The sequence below is a fragment of the Ahaetulla prasina genome, chromosome 17, assembly GCF_028640845.1.
Source record: "Ahaetulla prasina isolate Xishuangbanna chromosome 17, ASM2864084v1, whole genome shotgun sequence".
NCBI lineage: Eukaryota > Metazoa > Chordata > Lepidosauria > Squamata > Colubridae > Ahaetulla > Ahaetulla prasina.
Window position 1 is genome coordinate 13,851,982 of NC_080555.1, and position 20,180 is coordinate 13,872,161.

The 20,180-nt window shown below is 46.6% G+C and overlaps 1 protein-coding gene across 4 annotated transcripts in view; it reads left to right on the forward strand.

Moving 5' to 3' along the window:
- PC (pyruvate carboxylase) overlaps positions 1–20,180 on the forward strand; it is a 146,284-nt gene that overhangs the window by 36,337 nt on the left and 89,767 nt on the right. For all 4 annotated transcript variants that reach the window (XM_058160809.1, XM_058160810.1, XM_058160807.1 and 1 more), the window contains 7 exons: positions 36–174; positions 387–571; positions 2,417–2,582; positions 15,444–15,589; positions 15,907–16,024; positions 16,513–16,664; positions 17,186–17,304. In XM_058160809.1, coding sequence (XP_058016792.1) covers positions 36–174; positions 387–571; positions 2,417–2,582; positions 15,444–15,589; positions 15,907–16,024; positions 16,513–16,664; positions 17,186–17,304 — 1,025 coding nt within the window. The remainder of the gene's footprint in view (positions 1–35; positions 175–386; positions 572–2,416; positions 2,583–15,443; positions 15,590–15,906; positions 16,025–16,512; positions 16,665–17,185; positions 17,305–20,180) is intronic.

The window sequence follows — 20,180 nt, forward strand, 5'->3', positions numbered from 1 at the left end:
GCAGCACCGACTGATCTCCCTCTCTTTGCCCACAGATGCTGCAGCTGCCTTGTGCCAAGGGCAGGATGCCCTTCTTGGCCCTCCGGCACCTCTTCCGCCGCCACCCTGCTGCCTTCCTGAGCACCCCACGGGTAGAATACAAGCCCATCCAGAAGGTGATGGTAGCTAACCGAGGTGAGCAGGGCTTGGGAAGTGGGATTGCTGGGAGCTGCTTCTGCCCGCCACATGTGCCTGGCCGGGTTGTTTCTTCAGAGGCAATTATAGAAGGAGCCGCTTCATCGGCCTGGAACCAATGGTAGACAAAAACTGTTAAACAATCTGAATGGCCGATTTGGGTTTCTTTGACCCTGATCCCAAATGCTTTCCTTAACACCCATGAATTCCAGGGGAGATTGCAATCCGGGTCTTCCGAGCCTGCACGGAGCTGGGCATCCGGACAGTGGCGGTCTATTCTGAGCAGGACACAGGGCAGATGCATCGACAGAAGGCGGATGAGGCGTATCTGATCGGACGCGGCCTCCCTCCAGTTCAGGCCTATCTGCACATTCCAGACATCATCAAAGTCGCCAAGGTGAGAAGGCAAGAAGGCCCCTTTGCTCTGACTCGGGTGGTGGAAGACAAGCGGGTATTCCCATAGCATGCCCACAAAGAGCGAAGCAGCCAGGGGAAGCCATCCTTCGCTTTGGGGTCAGTCTGCTGAAATCATAGATTGGTATGATAGTTATTTGTATGTCTTGACCTCAGACTGGCAAAGCAATGCCTGGACCAATCTTAGTGAGAGTTCCTGGATCCCCTTTCAGGGACACTTCTGAGATTTGGTCCCAGATGGGGTTGCACTTCCTTATTTGGGGCTGCTGCACATCCAGAGCTCTACTGGACTCTCCGCTGCTCCTTGAGGGGCAGGTGGCAGCTGCAGCCCGGAAGGCCTTTGCAGTGATCAATTCTGTGTGGTCAGATACTGCTCTGGATCTCTCACACTTCAATCACCTTGCATTTAGACTGTTGCAGTGATAGGGTACTTGAAGGCTACACGAAAGGTGCCGTTGATCCAGAATTTGGCAGGGTGATCAGTTCTGGGCAGGTCTCATCACGGCCTCTGCTCCCTGAGGTTGACTCCCAAAAGCTTCTGGGTACAGTTCCAAATATTGCTTATCAACCACCAACACCTACGTGGCTTAGGGCCTCGTTATCTGAGGAAGCACCGAATTCTCAATCAATAAAGGGCAAAAATCCAAACGCCACGAACATCTTGAAGTCTTGTTGACCTAGAGTCAAATATAAGAGTTGGAAGGGAACTTGGCGAACATATAGTTCAACCTCCTTCCCTGCATCTTCAAACTGCTTGGAAGCTTCTTGGTAGAGAATCTATGAATTGGTTGCCAAGGTGCCAACGAGGCCCAATGTTTCCATATCTACTGATATTGACGGCAAAGGATTGTAGCCATTTATTCCTTGTAAAAAGGAAATTATGTGGCTATAAAAGATTTATACGAGAAGCAGTCCTCTTGTCACTGCAGATTTCTGCCAACATGAAGGAATTTTACTCAAGTGGGAAAAAAAAAGATAAGAGACAGGCAAGCAAAAGGTCTATTTGGGGTTAAAGGCTGAGCTAAAATTGACCCAGAATCAAATTTACCCCATGTGTCCAAACATGAGCGCCCACTGACTGCACTTTCCCTGTACCTAACACCCGACTGTTTATGCAGGTCACAGTGGGTCACGGTGGGAATCATATGCACTGGATGCAAAAGACAAGTTGCTTCCCAGATTATTTTCTCTAGTTCTCAGTTACAGGCTGACTAGTGGGAGAGACGTTTCTAATCCAGTGGGCCTCGGCCTCTTTCCCAAACAGCTGATTTTGCATCTCGTGGGTGCAGAGGATCAGTTTCATTGCCCAACAGCTGCACAGGCAGGAGGGAGCTCTGGTTCCTTGGGGATTTCTCAAGAGACCGGCTCCTCTAGAAGAAGCCTGAGCAGACTTTGCTTTTCCACTTCACTGATGGCTTTTGGTGGAGCATTTGGTCCGTATTTGGGACAGACCGATGTTCTCCCTCTAAATCCTCTCTGGAGCATTGGGGGCCATTCTGGGACGGGCTGGGAGGCGGCTGCAAAGGGAACGAGGGAGCCCTGTTGCACAAGCAGATGCAGTTGACACAGATGATCTTGGATTTAAGTCGTTGGCAATTTTAAATATGTGGCACTGCACAAAGATTTTCAGCATAACGTTAAGTTTTAATTCTGCAGATGTTTAAACCAGTGTTGCAGGTGGTGTTTTTCTATATATTTTTGATCTTTTAGACACATTTGCAGGAGACAAATAGCACATGGGCTTTCTAAACAGCCTGTCCAGTTTAGAAACCTCAGGGCTGCTTTGCTTCAGAGAACAAAGATTTCCAGTGCTTCCTGCTTTTTACAGGAGAATGCGGTGGACGCGATCCATCCCGGCTACGGCTTCCTCTCCGAGCGAGCTGATTTCGCCAAGGCCTGCCTGGAAGCTGGGGTGTGCTTCATTGGGCCCTCTCCTGAAGTGGTGCGCAAGATGGGGGACAAGGTGGAGGCCCGTGCCATTGCTATTTCTGCTGGTAAGAACGTTTGCCTCACCAAGGAAGCTGTTCTACGGTGATTGAACTCTGCTTGTCAGCTCCCCAGGAGGCCCAGAGAGATGGCTTATTCGGTCCATCGGCTAAGACAGTAAAACGGTCGCTTGTTTCAGTTTCAGCCCTGGGAATTGCTTCTCCCGTCCAGTAGTCCTTTCCAAATAATCAAGAGTTCTACTTTGCCTGCTTAAGAGAAGAGAAGCCTCTTTCCCTTTGGACTGAAGAGCTGCGGAAACAAAACAGAATTTTCCTGCCTTCTTACATGCAACCTTAAGCTTCTTTCTTACTTGGTGTTCTGAGGGTCCAGCTTTATAGTCCAGATGGATATAAGAGAGCTCCAACAAGCAGCAGATATTGATGCCTTGGTCCTCTAAGGTCCATTCTGGAGAAGTCAGATCTGCCCTCATCTCATATATAACCCCCCTCCCACCTGCAACCTGTTAACTTCATTCCACTTTCCCAGTGGCTCAAAATTAACACTCAAAATTAAAAACAGTGTTAGCTAATTCTCTATGTTCCATGAAACTTGCAGTCTTAAATCCTAGAAATTAATGATTGAAAGGGACCAAGAGAGAATCTAGTCGAATCTCAGCCTGGTGCAGGAATGCCTCCAGTAAGGATATTCCAGCAACTCCTCTGAGGCATCTGTTGCACTTTCCTTTTTGTTTCCTGGTTTGCTCTTCAGACCAGCTCTGAGCAAGGATTCTGCCCTGTAGATCCTCAAAGGCAGCTTGTCACTTCTCCAGTCCCCTCCTCATCTTGGTTTCTCTCTTCCAGACATGTCCTTCCTAAACGGAGGGCCCAAACTAGATGCATTGTGGCCTGAGATACTCAGAGGGAGGGATGATTGTGCCATCCACCCATTGTTGCTGCCTCATCAACAAATTTTCCTTTCTACCCCCTCATTCCAGTCATGTATAAATATCTTGAACTGCACAGGGCCAAGGAAGGACCCCTGCGGGATTCCCCTTGACAATTTTGATACAGAGAAGCTGAAGGACAGTCTATGTCTTGTCACCTTTTCTGAATCTTGCAGGGAACTTTGCAATTGCTTTGAGGAAATCAGGTTAATGATGCACTTTTATTCCTATGGTCAGCGATACTAGTTGCCCTATTAAAATGGAACTCAGATTGTTTTGACATGGTTTATTCTTGATGCACCCAAAATAAGGAACCACCAAAGTGGAGTCCATAGGGAGCCAAAAATATGTTGAAGTTTTATCCCCTTTCCAGAAGAACACGGGGGGTGGTGGGGAGAGTATCACCTGAAGTGAGGGATATTGATGAGCCGTGGTGGCGCAGTGGTTAGAATGCAGGCTAATTCTGCTGACTGCTGACAGTTCGATTCTCCTCGATTCTGAGGTTGACTCAGCCTTCCATCCTTCCGAGGTTGGTAAAATGAGGACCCACATTGTTGGGGCAACAGGCTGACTCTGTAAGCCACTTAGAGAGTGCTGTAAAGCCTTGTGGAGTGTTCTATAAGTCTGAGCACTATAGCTATTGCTATTGCAGAGAAGAGCAGGCCTGCTCTGCAGCACTGGAACATACAGCCATGCCTCGTTTTTGAAATATTTGCAACCTGCCTGCTGCATTATCCATTCCAGAGTTTTGCCCAGTATCAACCTCAAGCTGATCATTTTGCAGACAACTGTATGGGAGGCTTATATGAGAGGCTTATGTGCAGCAAGGTCGCAGTCCTGACCGGCTTTCAGGTGTAATTGGTCTCAGACATGAAATAATCCCCTTTTAAAAACTGAAGCAGGTGCTCTAGCTATTCCAGGGGTGGGTTCTATTTTTTTTACTACCGATTCTGTAGGCGTGGCTTATTTAGTGGGTGTGGCTTGGTGGTCATGTGACTGAGTGGGTGTGGCCAACTTGATATCACTCACGTCAAAGGTTAGGGTTAGGGTGCCTGGCCTCTCCTCGCCTCAAAGGTCTCAATGAGATACAATTTCCCTGTCTATTTATTTACTACTACTGAACATCCAAAATATACTATTTAATCCTATGTATATATGCCATATGTGTACATACATATTACATAGTATAGTGTGTATAGGCACACGAAAAGATACATTGTCTACTATATATACTTTATACACACACAGATACACCCCTCTTCTAAAATTATACACATTCAACCTCACTTACTACAGTTGGAAAAACACACCTAGAGTCCACTTTCTGCCACACATTTAACTACTATACATTTAGAACATTACACACACCTTCAGATATTCTTCCCTAACTTGCAAATGACTGTTAGAGTAAGGAGAGATCATGGATTGAGTAAAATGTGGTGAAACTCACTTAACAACGCTCTTGCTTAGCAACCAAAATTTTGGACTCAATTCTGGTCATAAGTCAAGGACTATCTTTGCCTTCCTCTGCATGGCAGCCTTGTGCTAGTAAACTCCTTTCTGGCAATATTCCTCTCTGTTAGAGGCACCAAAATAATCCAGACGATGCAGGGGTGAAATGCTCCCGGTTCGGACCAGCTCATGAGATCCGGTAGCGATGGCGGCTGCTGGTTCGGAGGACTGGTAGCAAAAATCCCTGGCCCCGCCCGCCCCCTTGCCTCTGCTGAGCCGCACCATCAGCAGAGGTTTTTTTTTTTACTTTTAAAAACAGGTTTTTCTTCAGCGGAAACATGCCTTTAAAAATAAAAAAAAGCTTTTGAGGATCCTGCCGCTCAGCTGAGATCGGCAGAGCCTTTAAACTTAAAAAAAAATTTAAGGCTTCTCTGGCGATCTCACCTGAGTTCCTCATCAGTAGAACCTTAAAAAACATGTTTTCTACAGAAAACCTCCTTTTAAGAGATTCTAAGGCACTTACCTGATTACTGATCCACCGCATGGCTTTTTTCCCAGCCCAAAGGCCCCGGTTTCACTTTCAGCACCAGACATCTAAATTTAGCTAATCTATTTCATCACTGAGTGACTAATGTGGGCTGGCTTGGCTGGCTGAGGAACTCTGGGAATTGAAGTCCACAAACCTTAATAATAAAATAAAATATTTGTGCAGCTTTCTGAGATTTGGTGTGTTTCTGTAGTGTTTCACTCTAACTACACAAACACACAAAATCTCAGAAAGCTGTATGTGGTATTTTGTGTGTGTGTGTCAGTTGTGTTGTGTGTGTGTGTAAAGTGTGAAAGTTGGTTTTTGGTACCTCTTCTTATTTTTTATACTTTGTTTATTATTTTTATTATTTATTGTTATTGGCCACGCCCACCCAGTCATCTGACCACCAAGCCACGCCTACCAATTAAGCCACGCCCACAGAACCGGTAAGGAAAATTTTTAGATTTCACCCCTGAGACGATGTAAGGTTTCCTACTGGAGCAGGGGGTTGGACTAAATGGCCTCTAAGGTCCCTTCCAGCCCTAGATTGCTGTCCTGTTTCAAAGCGTCTTCTGAAGCCATGTCTAGTGCCAGGGTTTGTAGTCCTTCCTTCCTCTTCCTCTCTCTCTCTCTCTCTCTCTCTTCCTCCCTCCTTCCTCTTCTTTCTTTCTTCCTTCCTTCCTTCCTTCCTTCCTTCCTTCCTTCCTTCCTTCCTTCCTTCCTTCCTTCCTTCCTTTCTCTTTGTCTTTTTCTCTCTCTTTTCTCTCTCCTTCCTTCTTTCCTTCTTTCTCTTTCTTTCTTTGTCTCTTTCTTTTTCTATTTCTCTCTCTCTCCTTCACCTTCCTCCTGAAATGCCAGCAAAACCCACCACTTTGCTCCTAAAGTGGTCCAGGGCAGGGGTCTCCAACGGAGGTGAAATGTAAAATTTGTTACTATCAGTTTTGTGGGTGTGGCTTGGTGGTGGTGGTGGGGTAATGGGACTAGGTGGGCGTGGCCAACTTTAAAAAAAACACTTTTAAAAGCATTTTTTCTACAACTTCTTCGGCGAAAGAGCTTGTAGAAAACATGCTTTTAAAAGGTTCTGGCGATCAGGCAACTCAGCTGGGATCACCAGAGGAGCCTTTTAAAAGCATTTTTTTTTACAACCTCTTCAGTCGAAGAAGTTGTAGAAAAAATGCTTTAAAAGGGTTCTGAAGATTCCAGCTGAACTGTGCAATCATCAGAGGCTTTTAAAAAAAATTTTTAAAAGCATTTTTTCGGCTGAAGAAAAAATGCTTTTAAAAGTTAAAAAAACCCAAAAACCTGGCTCATCGTGTGGCTCAGCTGGGGCGGAGGGGGGGGAGGGATTTTTGCTACTGGTTCTCCGAACCACCTGCCGCCATTGCTACTGGATCAGGTGATCTGGTCTGAACCGGGAGCATTTCACCCCTGCGCTAAAGGTAAAAGGGAAGCAAGGTGGGGGTGGGTGGCAAGCTGGCCACCGGGACGGCAGCGTGAAAGGCAGGCAAGCATGGCAGGGCTTCGGGGAAGGGAGAAACCTGCTAGCTTTCTTCCCCACAGCCAGGTGGCCTGCCATGCTTGCCTGCCTTCCTGGCGGTCCCCGTGGCCAGGTCCGCCTGCCTGCCTTCGCAAGCTGGTCTCAGGGACACTGGGAAGGCCGCGTGGAAGCAAGGGAAGGATGGCAGAGTTATGGGCTGCGGGGAAGGGAGTAGGGGAGGCAGGCTGGGATGGTGGGGGAGGCAGGGGCAGCTAGGTAGGCCGCGACTCGCAGGCTTACCTGGCAGGCAGATCAGGGCCGCTCAGTTGGGGCGCAGTGCTTGAGGCAGGCAAGCTGCAAGCAAGGACCCATATAGTGTAAGTGAGGAGTGACTGGGTGGAGGGGGGTGGGGCGAGCGAGTGGAACCGGTTCAGGGGTGTGGCCAGCCAGCAATTAGGGCCTCTTGTGGCTCAACAGGCTAATGCAGTCTGTTATTAACACAGCTGCCTGCAATTACATACAGTTACTGCAGGTTTGAGTCCCACAAGGCCCAAGGTTGGCTCAGCCTTCCATCCTTTATAAAGTAGGTAAAATGAGGACCCAGATTGTTGGGGGCAATAAAGTTGACTTTGTATATAATATACAAATGGATGAGACTATTGCCTTACACAATGTAAGCCGCCCTGAGTCTTCGGAGAAGTGAGGAATATAAATGCAAAAAAAATAAAATAAAAATAATGGTTCTCCGAACTAGCTGAAATTACCGCTACCAGTCCTCCCGAACTGGTGCGAACCAATAGCAACCCACCATCAGGTCACCTACCATCTTCTAGCCATCTCTCTTCTTATCCACCTTTCCTGGTAGCCTCTTCAACCTGTCTACTTACTTTCGTTGGCTATTAACTTTGTTGTTAGTTGTGAAGTCGTGTCCAACCCATCACGACCCCATGGACAACTTTCCTCCAGGCCTTCCTGTCCTCTACCATCCCCCGGAGACCATTTAAGCTCACGCCAACTGCTTCAGTGACTTCATCCAGCCACCTTGTTCTCTGTCGTTCCTTTCTTCTTTTGCCCTCAATCTTTCCCAGCATTAGGCTCTTCTCCAGTGAGTCCTTCCTCATTAGGTGGCCAAAGTATTTCAGTTTCATCTTTAGGATCTGGCCTTCTAAAGAGCAGTCAGGGTTGATCTTCTCTAGGACTGACCGGTTTAATCGCCTTGCAGCCCAAAGGACTCTCATGAGTCTTCTGCAGCACCATCATTCAAAGGCCTCAGTTCTTTGACGCTCAGCCTTCCTCATAGTCCAACTTTCACAGCCATACATTGCAACTGGGAAAACCATAGCCTTGACTATACACACTTTTTTTTGGCAGGGTGATGTCTCTGCTTTTTAGTATACTGTCTAACCTTGCCATAGCTTTCTTCCCCAGGAGCAAGCATCTTTTAATTTCTTTGCTGCAGTCCCCATCTGCGGTGATCTTGGAGCCCAGGAAAATAAAATCTGTTACTACCTCCATTTCTTCACCATCTATTTGCCAGGAATTGAGAGGGCCGAATGCCATGATCTTAGTTTTTTTAATGTTGAGTTTCAAGCCAACTTTTGCACTCTCCGTCTTTACCCGCATCAAGAGGCTCTTTAGTTCCTCTTCACTTTCTGCCATTAGAGTGGTATGATCTACATATCTGAAGTTGTTGATATTTCTTCCGGCAACCTTAATTCCAACTTTTGATTCATCTAGCCCGCCTTTCTCATGATATGCTCTGCATATAGACCGGGTGACAGTATACAGCCTTGCCGGACTCCTTTCTCAATTTTGAACCAATCAGTGGTTCCATGTCCAGTTCTTACTGTTGCTTCTTGATTCACATATAGATTTCTCAAGAGACAAATAAGATGGTCTGGTACTCCCATCTCTTTAAGAACTTGCCACAATTTGTTGTGATCCACACAATCAAAGGCTTTAGCGTAGTCAATGAAGCTGAAGTAGATGTTTTTCTGGAACTCCCTAGCTTTCTCCATGATCCAGCGTATGTTGGCAATTTGATCTCTAGTTCCTCTGCCTCTTCAAAATCCAGCCTGAACTTCTGATAGTTCTCAGTCCATATACTGCTGGAGCCTAGCTTGTAGGATTTTGAGCATAACTTTGCTAGTGTGCGAAATGAGTGCAATGAGCATTCTTTGGCATTGCCTTTCTTTGGAATTGGAATGTAAACTGACCTTTTCCAATCCTGTGGCCACTGTTGAGTTTTCCAAATTTGCTGGCAAATTGAGCGTAGCACTTTTACTGCATCATCTTTTAAGATTTTGAATAGCTCAGCTGGAATACTGTCACCTCCACTAGCTTTGTTGTTGCTCAGATTTCCTAAGGCCCATTTGACTTCACATTCTAGGATGCCTGGCTCGAGGTCAGTAGCCACCCCATCGTAGTTATCAGGGACGTTAAGCTCATTCTTGTATGGTTCTTCTGTGTAATTTTGCCACCTCTTCTTAATCTCTCCTGCCTCTGTTAGGTCCCTGCCATTTTGGTCCTTTATTATGCCCATCTTTGCATGAAAGTTCCCTTCATATCTCCAATTTTCTTGAAGAGATCTCTGGTCTTCCCCATGTCAAATTTCGGTTTAATGTCAAGGTTCCAGAAAACCCCTCCTGCAGAAAAGACTCTGAAGCCATTTTCTTTCAAAGTTCTTTTACTAGCATAGGTAAACTGGCACAGTTGGATGAAAACCGAAACTGGGGATTCTGGTTCCTCCCTCAATAATACAAACTCCAAAATCTCCACCCTCCTGACCCCTCTGCCAGTCACACGCTCCAATCCTCAACCGTCTCATGTCAATGCATCACTCCAGCCACTATTTCTCCAGATGCGAACCCAGCCTGACCTTGACCGGCAGGAAGAATGCTGTTATGTCTAATCATCCCTTGTACTACCACCCTCCTCCCCTCCTTTCCCACAGAGGAGAAAGTGCACACTATGATTTCCCAAACCCAACCAGCGGGCCAAGCTCAGACTCGGGCGCAACCACGCCATGGTGTCAACATCCCAGAGGGCAGGTTATTGACCGAGCTAAAATCAGCCCTTGTCACAGATGCCTGGCTCAAAGACAACCTAACGAACTTGACCCTAAGGAAAAGACTGGCTTGGAAGGGGAGCAAGATTTATGTAGCAGCCAGTATGCGACTCACGGTACTGCAGAAAAGTCATGACTCTCGGCTTGGAGGCCACTTCGGGTTTTTGAAAACCTTCCATTTGACTAGGAGATAATTCTGGTGGCCAAAAATGAAAGCAGATATAGAAGACTATGAGAGGAGCTGCGCCACCTGCGCTACCATGAAATCCAGACCAGGGAAACCCCCTGGTCTTCTCCAAACCGTGGCCGAACCCACGAGGCCCTGGGAAGAGATTGCTATGGATTTCATCGTTGAGCTCCCTGCCAGCGGAGGGAATACAGTGATATGGACAGTCGTTGATTTGTTTTCCAAACAGGCCCACTTCACTGTCTGCAGCGGGTTACCGTTGGTGAGGAAATTAGCGAAACTGTTCGTGAAGCACATTTACAGACTACATGGAGTCCCAAAGAGGATAATATCAGACCGCGGAGTCCAGTTTACTGTTAAGTTCTGGAGGGAGTTCCTGTGGTCCATTGGGTCATCCTAGGGACTTAGCTCCGCCTTTCATCCGCCCACTAACGGAGCTGCAGAAAAATTGAATACGATGGTGGAACAGTATATTCGGTTACTGTTTGCAGAAGTGGCATATAATAATGCCATACACAGTAGCACGGGGTTATCTCCTTTTCGGATGACCACTGGCATGGATTTTGTGCCGATGCCTGAGCTCCCCATAGAACCTCCCACTTCCGTGTCCCTGACGGACTTGATGAACTCATTGAAAAAGGGGTGGGAAGACACAAAAAGAAGCTTTGGCTGAAGCGGCTGAAAAATATAAAGCCCAAGCCGACAAACCCCCTTTCCAGGTGCGGGATATTAAATATTACTAAATATATAGGGCCGTGGTGGCTCAAGGCTGTAAGAAGCCTGTTATTAAAACCAGCTGCCTGCAATTACTGCAGGTTCTAGTCCCACCAGGTCCAAGGTTGACTCAGCCTTCCATCCTTTATAAGGTAGGTAAAATGAGGACCCAGATTGTTGGGGGGGGCAATAAATTGACTTTGTAAATATACAAATAGAATGAGACTATTGCCTTACACACTGTAAGCCGCCCTGAGTCTTCGGAGAAGGGCGGGATATAAATGTAAACAAAAAAAACAAAAACAAAAATATTTAAGATTAAAATTACCTAGGAGAAAATTTGGTCCTAAATTTGTAGGTCCTTTCCCCATAGTAAAGGTAATTAACCCGGTGACTGTCCAACTTAGCCTCCCTTGAATATTAGGTAAAGTAGATCCAGTGTTTCACAGTAGCTAATTGAAACCGGCTAGGGGATCTAGTTTGAGACCCTTACCAGCTGCTCCCCCCACTCCTTTGATAATCCAGGGGGAGACCCACTGCGAAATTAAGATCCTTGACTCTAGACTATACAGAGGTCGCTTACAATATTTGGTCCACTGGAAAGGATACCCATTGTCTGAAGCTACTTGGGTGAAAAGCTGGGATATAAATGCTGATGCTGTAGTCAAGCAATTTCATGACAGATTCCCTGAGAAACCTAAAGGTCCTCCTGGAGTGGGGAGAGGGGGTTAGAAGGGTACATACTGGACATTAACCCCATCTTTTGCTATTTGTCTGTTTTGTTTTCTAGGATGTGCTTTCTTCTGCAGTGGGGGACACCTGTCAGCTTTGGAAGCCATACTAGGCCGAAGGCTTCCACACGCTGCCACTTTCTCCTCTGTGGGAAAGGAGGGGAGGAGGGTGGTAGTACAAGGGATGATTAGACATAATAACAATTTCTGCCGGTCAAGGTCAGGCTGGGTTCGCTTCTGGAGAAGGAGTGGCTGGAGTGATGCATCGACATGGGACGGTTGGAGATTGGAGCGTGTGACTGGCAGAGGGTCAGGAGGGTGGAGATTTTGGACTTTGTATTATTGAGGGAGGAACCAGAATCCCCAGTTTCGGTTTTCATCCAACTATGCCAGTTTACCTATGCTAGTAAAAGAACTTTGAAAGAAAATGGCTTCGGAGTCTTTTCTGCAGGAGGAGTTTTCTGGAACCTTGACACCCTATTCTATTGTTTTCTTTGATTTTTTTGCACTATTTTATTTAAGAAGGCATCCTTATCTTTTCTAGCTATTGTCTGGAATTCTGCATTTAATTGAATGTATCTTTCTCTTTCTCCCTTGCCTTTTGCTTCCGTTCTTTCCTCAGCTATTTGCAGAGCTTCCTCAGACAACCATTTTGTTTTCTTGCATTTCTTTTTCTTTGGGATGGTTTCAGTTGCTACCTCTTGTACAATGTTGTGAACCTCCATCCATAGTTCTTCAGGCACTCTGTCTATCAGATCGAAGTCCTTAAATCTATTTGTCACCTCTACTGTATTTTCATCAGGAATATGATTTAGTTCATACCTGACTGGCCTAGTGCTTTTCCCTACTTTCTTCAATTTAAGCCTAAATTTTGCAATGAGAAGCTCATGATCAGATCCTGGTCTTGTTTTTACTGACTGTATAGAGCTTCTCCATCTTTGGCTGCAGAGCACATAGTCAATCTGAGTTCTGTGTTGACCGTCTACACGATGTCCACGTCTCTTGGGTTGTTGGAAAAGAGTGTTTTCTATGACCATCGTATTCTCTTGACAAAATTCTACCAGCATTTTGTACTCCAAGACCAAATTTGCCTGTTATTTGGTTGTCTTTTGACTTCCTACTTTGGCATTCCAATCCCCCATGATAATAAGGACATCAGACATCATTTTTGGTGTTAATCTAGAAGGTGTCTAGAAGGTGTATAGGTCTTCATAGAACTGGTCAACTTCAGCCTCTTCAGCACCAGTGGTTGGGGCATAGACTTGGACTACTGTGATGTTGAATGGTTTGCCTTGGATTCGAACTGAGATAATTCAGTCATTTTGAGGATTGTATCCCAGTACTGCTTTTCCTGTTCTTTTGTTGACTATGAAGGCTACTCCATTTCTTCTGAGGGATTCTTGCCCGCAGTGGTATACCTGATGTTCATCTGAATTAAATTCATCCATTCCTGTCCATTTTAGTTTGCTGATTCCTAAGATGTTGATTTTCAGTCTTGTCATCTCTTGTTTCACCACATCCAGCTTGTCTTGATTCATGGATCTTACATTCCAGGATCCTATGGTGTATAGATCTTTACAGCATCGGACTTTCCTTTCACCACCAGACACATCCACAGCTAAGTGTCCTTTTGGCTTTGACCCAGTCGCTTCACTCTTTCTGGTATTGCTAGTACTAGTCCTCTGCTCTTTCCCATAGCATATTGGACACCTTCTGACCTGAGGGGCTCATCTTCCAGCATCATATCTTTTTTTGCCTTTTGATACTGTCCATGGGGTTTTCATGGCAAAGATGGAGTGGGTATTTCCTTCTCCAATGGCTATTACTACCTGTTGATAACTCACCTTGGTGACTGCACCTAGCAGGACAGTCTTTCCCCTTAATCCCTATTTAACTGTCGTAAACCAGCAGCTGAAGATTACCATATTTTTCGGAGAATAAGACGCTCTGGACTATAAGATGCGCCTACCTTTTTTTGGGGAGAAAAACAAGAAAAAAAAATCTGCCTCTGCCTTTGCTTCCCATCAATTTGCGTCCTTGCAGCAAACAGCCCATTTCAGCTTCAGCTTCAGCACAGACTGATTAGCATAAGAAAAAAAAAATCTCCCTCTCAGCAGTTTGCCTCCTTGCAGCTAACAGGAAACATCCTGTTTCATTTTCATTTTCAGTACAGGCTGATTAGCACAAGAAAAAAACAATCTGCCTCTGCCTCCCAACAATCTGCTTCCTTGCAGCAAACAACCCGTTTCAGTTCAGCACAGCCTGATTAGCACAAGCAGCTGATTGTCAGTTGGATCGGCCTCCTGAAGATCAGCTGTTTCAGGCTGCAAGGATTCCCATAGCCTATTGCTGCCTCCACATGCCCCATTTTCCAGGGGTGGGCGGGGCTACATTTGGTGTATAAGACACGCTCAAATGTTCACTCTCTTTTATGGGGGTAGGGGAAAAGTGTGTCTTATACTCTGAAAAATATGGCATGTGTTCAAAGAGCTGTTCTCTTTGAGGAAAATATCCCAGTTGGCAAACATTTTATTAAGTTGATTATAGCATCGTTATATCACATTTTCTTGCATAGCTTTTTAGAAATAAATAAGGTTGATTCAGGAAATCAACAAACTTGTCCATGAACCTATCTAGTTATTCCTAACGTCCTCCTTTCATCGGGAATGGTACTGTGGTACAAAGATAGTGTGCTGCTGTTTGTAGAGTCTGGTTGCCTATTTCCCTCCCTGCCAATACTTCATTTCCCCTCCATCTTATCCATTTAATGGCTTCTAACCTAACTCTCCAATGCTTCCAAAATACAAAATACAACTTTGATGACATTTGCTAATGTTAGCTTATATGGGCACCTTGCACCTTAAAACAAAACTGTTTTAACCCACGTTAGCTGAAGATCACAACATTTATAGTTTCTTAAGCTCCCTTTCATTCATGTTGTTTTTATTCAAATGGTGATGTGCAACTGTACTTCTAGTATCTTATATTCATTTGGAGCCTGGAGCTTGGATTTAGACATCACTGTTTAAAAAGGACAGTGTTGTAACAAATTGGAGCAAGTTCAAAGGAGGTCTCCCGAGATAATGCACGAGGAATGGTTAGGTAGGATTAGCCTGCAGTAAAGATGACTCAGGAGAGGCAGCAGCCTTGAAATTGCTTCTTCTTGTCCCTTTTGCTCCAAGTTTTCTAATTTCTGGTAGGAGATCATCATCCTGTTGGAGCCGAGTTGTTCTGGACCCAGGGCAATACAATTCATAGAACAGGAACCATATGAGTTCCCATTTTGGTAGACCAAGGCAGGACCTGGACAGGATCCTCTTCATTCTAAGATCTCAGAAGCTTTTGATAGAGGTGATTGCTTTTTTGGATTGCTGAGGAGAGTTGGGATCTTTCAGTACTTCAGCCAATCGTTGTAGAGCCTAACCTTGGAAAAGGTATGAGAGGCCTTGGATGATGGCAATTTTGAGAAAGAAACTCATCACAATCTCACCTTGATTAGGTTTAACATAAGAGAGGAAAGGGAGGAATTTGGAAAAAAGGCTTTCGGGGTTCTGCTAATTTTCCTTAGTAGGGATGCCAATCTTGTAGGTGATTTTGAGTTTTTCTTGCACCTTCCTCAAGATCAGCTCCATGTTCCCTTACTACTTCTGCTCCTTCTAAGAGACAGTTCCGGGGTGAATAGGACAGAGCAATAGACCTGGAGGAGGCCTGGGCAGAGGCCTTGAGGGCAGGTGTTCCCACCAGGCATTTCCAGTCAGGGCTCCCAGTGTGGCATTCAGACATAGTCCAGGCACTGTCCGGCTCAGCGGGATTCCTCTTTGCTCCTCAGGAGTGCCTGTGGTCCCTGGGACAGATGCCCCCATCTCCTCTCTGAGTGAGGCGCAGGAGTTCTCGCAGGCGTACGGCTTTCCCATCATCTTCAAGGCTGCCTATGGCGGAGGAGGACGGGGCATGAGAGTTGTGCGCAGCTACGAGGTAGGCTTGGCATGCGGGGCCTTGAACTCGGGGAAGAAGCTCCACCCAGGCAGGCTGTGACAGTGGAGTCCGTCCATATTTGTGTCAGAAGCCCCCACAAAGCTATTCGAAAGGTGTTTCTTGGTTGAAAGGATTTGTCGGTGACAAAATCGTTGCCCAGGGGACACTGGATTGCCCCAAATGATGCAATCTTTGAAGAGGCTCCTTTCTTGTCCCCTGGTGGGGCGGAAGTGTTGGGGGGCATCCCCAGGTGGGGACAGGGGGGTCTTGGTTGAGGACGGGGTGTCAAGCTGGAGTATCCTCTCTTCTCTGGGCAGGAGCTGGAAGAGAACTACACCCGGGCGTTCTCTGAGGCCCTTTCTGCTTTTGGCAATGGTGCTCTCTTTGTGGAGAAGTTCGTGGAGAAGCCAAGACACATCGAAGTCCAGATTTTGGGTATGGCACAAAAGATTGTGTGTCCTTTCTTTGTCTGGAGGGTAGCAGTGAAAGATGATTTCTTAATCTGAGAAAGATGGATGGAAAAATAAATACTTTATTGTAGATTATATGAAAAGAAGATTAATTTTGCTGAAATCAAAAGAAACATGTTTATTATGGTCATTGACTAGAAAAGTAAATAACTTAATTATGCCAAACAACTCTTCTGATTACAGAAATGCACTGGCCAGATAATCTATGAGTTTAATAATCTGAGTGATTAAGTCGCAGCTTTTAAAAAAGGGGCAGGACGTGGGGTTTGGCAGGGGATTCCTCCTTTGATCCAAACCATTGCCGTGTGCAAGTCAGGAGGGCCCATCCTGCCAAGGAAGCGTTTCCAGTGCAGAGAGGCTGCCTGCTTAGCAGAGCCAGCTTGTCCCACCCCAGACAGGAGGGAGCCTCCGCCTTGGCCCAGCTTCATCTTTGGCCCGGTTTCTCCTCGGCAGGTGACCAGCATGGGAATGTATTGCATCTGTATGAGAGGGACTGCTCCATCCAGCGACGGCACCAGAAAGTGGTGGAAATAGCCCCGGCTGCCCACCTCGACTCCCAGCTGCGCTCTAAGCTCACTGCTGATGCCGTCCGCCTGGCCAAGCAGGTGAGGGACCACAAGCAGCCCAGCCATTTGGGGAATGGGGCCCCCGGGGGTCGGCGAGGAAGTCCCCAGCTAGAGTCCACGGTGCCCCTGAGCAAAGGGATGGGATTCCCCAGTCTTTATACTGCTCGGCCTGCCTTTTCGGGCAGAGAGCAGGAGATCAGCTTCCCTGGGTCAGTTTGGCAAAAGCTGCCCAGAGGCTTGAGGTGGCCATGGAAGAATCTTCATGGCCTGCTCGGACCCGGCTCCTTTCTGTGCAAATTGCTCTCAGCAAGCTGCAGCCCTGCTTTTTTCCTCCTTTCCTCCTCATCTGCCAATATTGTTCTGAGCTGCTGGAGGCCAGCTAGAAAAAGAGAAAAATTCCACTTCGTGGAATTCATCTCAGCCTGGATCACAGATTTCTCTCAGAACTTCTTCCTCTAGTGTAACATTCTCTTCAGCCTTGAACGTCGAGTGTTGACCGTATTTATATATGAGGTTTCTGTATGTGCTACTGAAGTCCACTTACTGCATTCTTTTTTCAGGTTGGATATGAAAATGCTGGCACGGTGGAGTTCTTGTTGGACAAACAGGGCAAGCATTACTTCATTGAGGTCAATTCCCGGCTTCAAGTTGAGCACACAGTGACCGAAGAGATCACAGAGTAAGGCTCTCTCTCTCCCCCTGAGGATTTGTTGTTAACCAGTGTTTAAGATTCTGAGGTGCTTTCTGCCCTTCATTTGGGGGACTCGGAGCAGTCAGGCCCAGTGTAGAAGGTGAAAAGGGAGCAGAAGAAAACATTTTTCTCCTGCTGGTATTTTAAGAAGTAAAAATGAAGGTGACAATGGAAGCCTTGGCAGACATGCCCTGCAGTGCTTATGGCATCTTCCCACCTGAGAACAAGAAGGCCAGGATGCTGCCTCCTGAGCTATAAGAAGGTGGGGGTGGGGGAGAGGGAGGAAATGAAAGGCAACATGGTTTGACTGGAGCTCCAGGCTTGGGTAGCATCGTGGCTTCTTTGGCATCAAACAACTTTCAGTTCAGTCAGGCTAAACAGCTACACCAAATCATCACAGGTGGTATTGGAAGGAAGCTCAGGATCTTCTAGTGGGAAACTTCCATTTTGCACAGAAGGGAACTGGAGAGGCAAAGAAGTCGTCTGCGGATCGAGGCTGGCTTTGCAAGCGGCACCCAGAGCAGTGATTTGGGGTCAAGCTTTGAGTAATCTGAATGATGGCCTGCTAGCATGAGATGGGCTCCCCGTTGCAGAGTTTGGAACAGGAGGGTTTTGGGTAGAGTCCCCAGGGAGTTTAGAGAGGGAATCCTGAAACAAGGACTTCTGCGCTGTAGAAATTGGGATGTTGCTGAATTGGGATGTTACTGAAATGCTTAAGCCACTCAAAGGCAAATGAAAAGGATCCTGAGCCTCATTGTCAACCCATTAATACACAGAGTGTGGAAATAAACAAAATGAGCTTCAGATCCTCATCAACATCATCCATTCAGTCGTGCCCAATTCCTGGCGATTCTCTGGGCCAGGTCTTTCCACCTCTTCCTATCTTGTGCTGCTTCTTTGAGTTGTTCTGTGCTCCGATGTTGTTGAGAAGAGAAAACATGGCTTTGGGCAAAAATGGAGGCCTGGTGAGATGATTGCCAGGATCAGAACCGATGCTTCCGAAGGACACCGTTGCTGTAAAGAAACAAAAGCTGAGCAGGGGAGAATGCAGGGAAAGTCTTCATTCCTGCCCAAAATATACAAATGAATGTGATCGGCGAAACAATAGCTGGCTTCTGGACTAAAATAAGCGCACAGTTTTTGGTGTTCCAGCCAATTCTTCCTAACCGCAGATGGGAGACAAACTCTGGGATGGGATGGGAGATAAACTCTACCAATAGCATCACCAAGAAGACTAAAATTGATGCAGTTTAACATCCACCATAGACTTCAATTTTTAATACATAGAGATAAATAGGTCCCACCGCAGGGATAACTGATGCAAAGGAGCTCAGAGCAGGGGGTCTGCTCCCTCTGGGGCCCTTCCTTAATGGGAGTTGGAGGGAGGGGGTGCAAAAGGTGGACCACATGAACCAGGCAAGCCCTTTGCAGAATCCCATCTGGGTCAGTCACCGGGACCAGAGGTTCAGTCTTCCGAGCTTTCGGACTCATGCTGGAGGCCATTCTCGGGGAACTTCTCTCTGGCACAGGGGTGTCAAACTCATGGCCCAGGGGCCGGATGTGTCATGTGCTGGCCAGGTCCACCCCCAGTTTAGCAAAGGGGGAAAAAGTTGTGATGCGTAACGTGACGACAACGTGTCATCGTGAGTTCGACACCCCTGCTCTAGCCTGTTGTCCGCAGTCAAGATGGCTGTATCACGTCTGGGACTCTCCTGCCAAAGCTTAACCAAGGTGATAAGGGAAAGTACAGACCCCCTTTCCCCTGGCTGGTTCATCCCTTTGTCTGTTTGCCTGTTTGTTCCCCACCTTGATTATTTTTACAAATACTTAAAAGCAGCAAACATAATATATCTTCCACGTGCCTTTTCCTGACAACAACAACCCTGTGAGTTGGGTTGAACTGAGGGAGAGGGGCTGGCCTAGGGTCACCCAACTGCTTTCATGTCTAGGTCAGGACTTTGGACTCTCAGTCTCCGCTTTCTCTAGCTGTTGCCTTCCTCAGTAGATCAAACTGGCTGCCTTTTGACCCAATTCCCACAAATCAAGAGAGGTAGCCTGTCTCAGCAATGGAGGAAGTGTGTGGGGGGTCCCCAGTGAAGGAGCTTTGCCTGCCAGAAGAGCAACTCCCAAGTATAGTCCCTCCTTCAACCTGGATTCTGTAACCATTAGAGAGCACTACCCCCTTCCTCTCATTTCCAAACTCTTTGAATCACTACAATAGGTGGACATTTTTACCAGACTGGATTTCAAAAGGATTTATAATGAAAAGCCATGAATATTTAATTGCTTTTGATTCTTGTTATGGCTTGAATATATAGGAATACTTTTCAAATTGGGGAATAAGCCCCTGGTCAGACATTTAATCTATCACATTAACCATCAATTATTCAGATTGTTTGCAGATTTATTCTAAAGAGTGTAAGAATAAAGTTTAAGCAGTTCTTCAGTCTCTTTGTGACAATAACAGCTGTGCTGACCTCCAAAAACTTCCAGACTAACAGAAAGGACCCTGGAGTCTTGCTGAGGCAGAAAACCCTAGACCGTTTCAGCCCAATCTCCTCTTAAAGCCTCCAAGTCCTGACCTGTTGGAGCTACTGGATTTCCTGGGCTAAAAAAATCCGACTTTGAGCCAAGGTAGACTCTATCCTGACCTTGGACCCCCATCCCCCATCCCCGCGTCCTTCAGGAGTGCGGAGGGCACTGAGGATTTGCCAGCGATGCCCACACATTTATTCCCAGTCAGGCTGCCTTGGGCTGGCTGTTAATCCCGTCCCTCAGCCCCGATTTCACCTCAGGTAGTATTCTGAACCCCACATGGCTTTCCTCAGTGCCAATAGCCATTCCTTTCTCAGCTTGATCTCCTG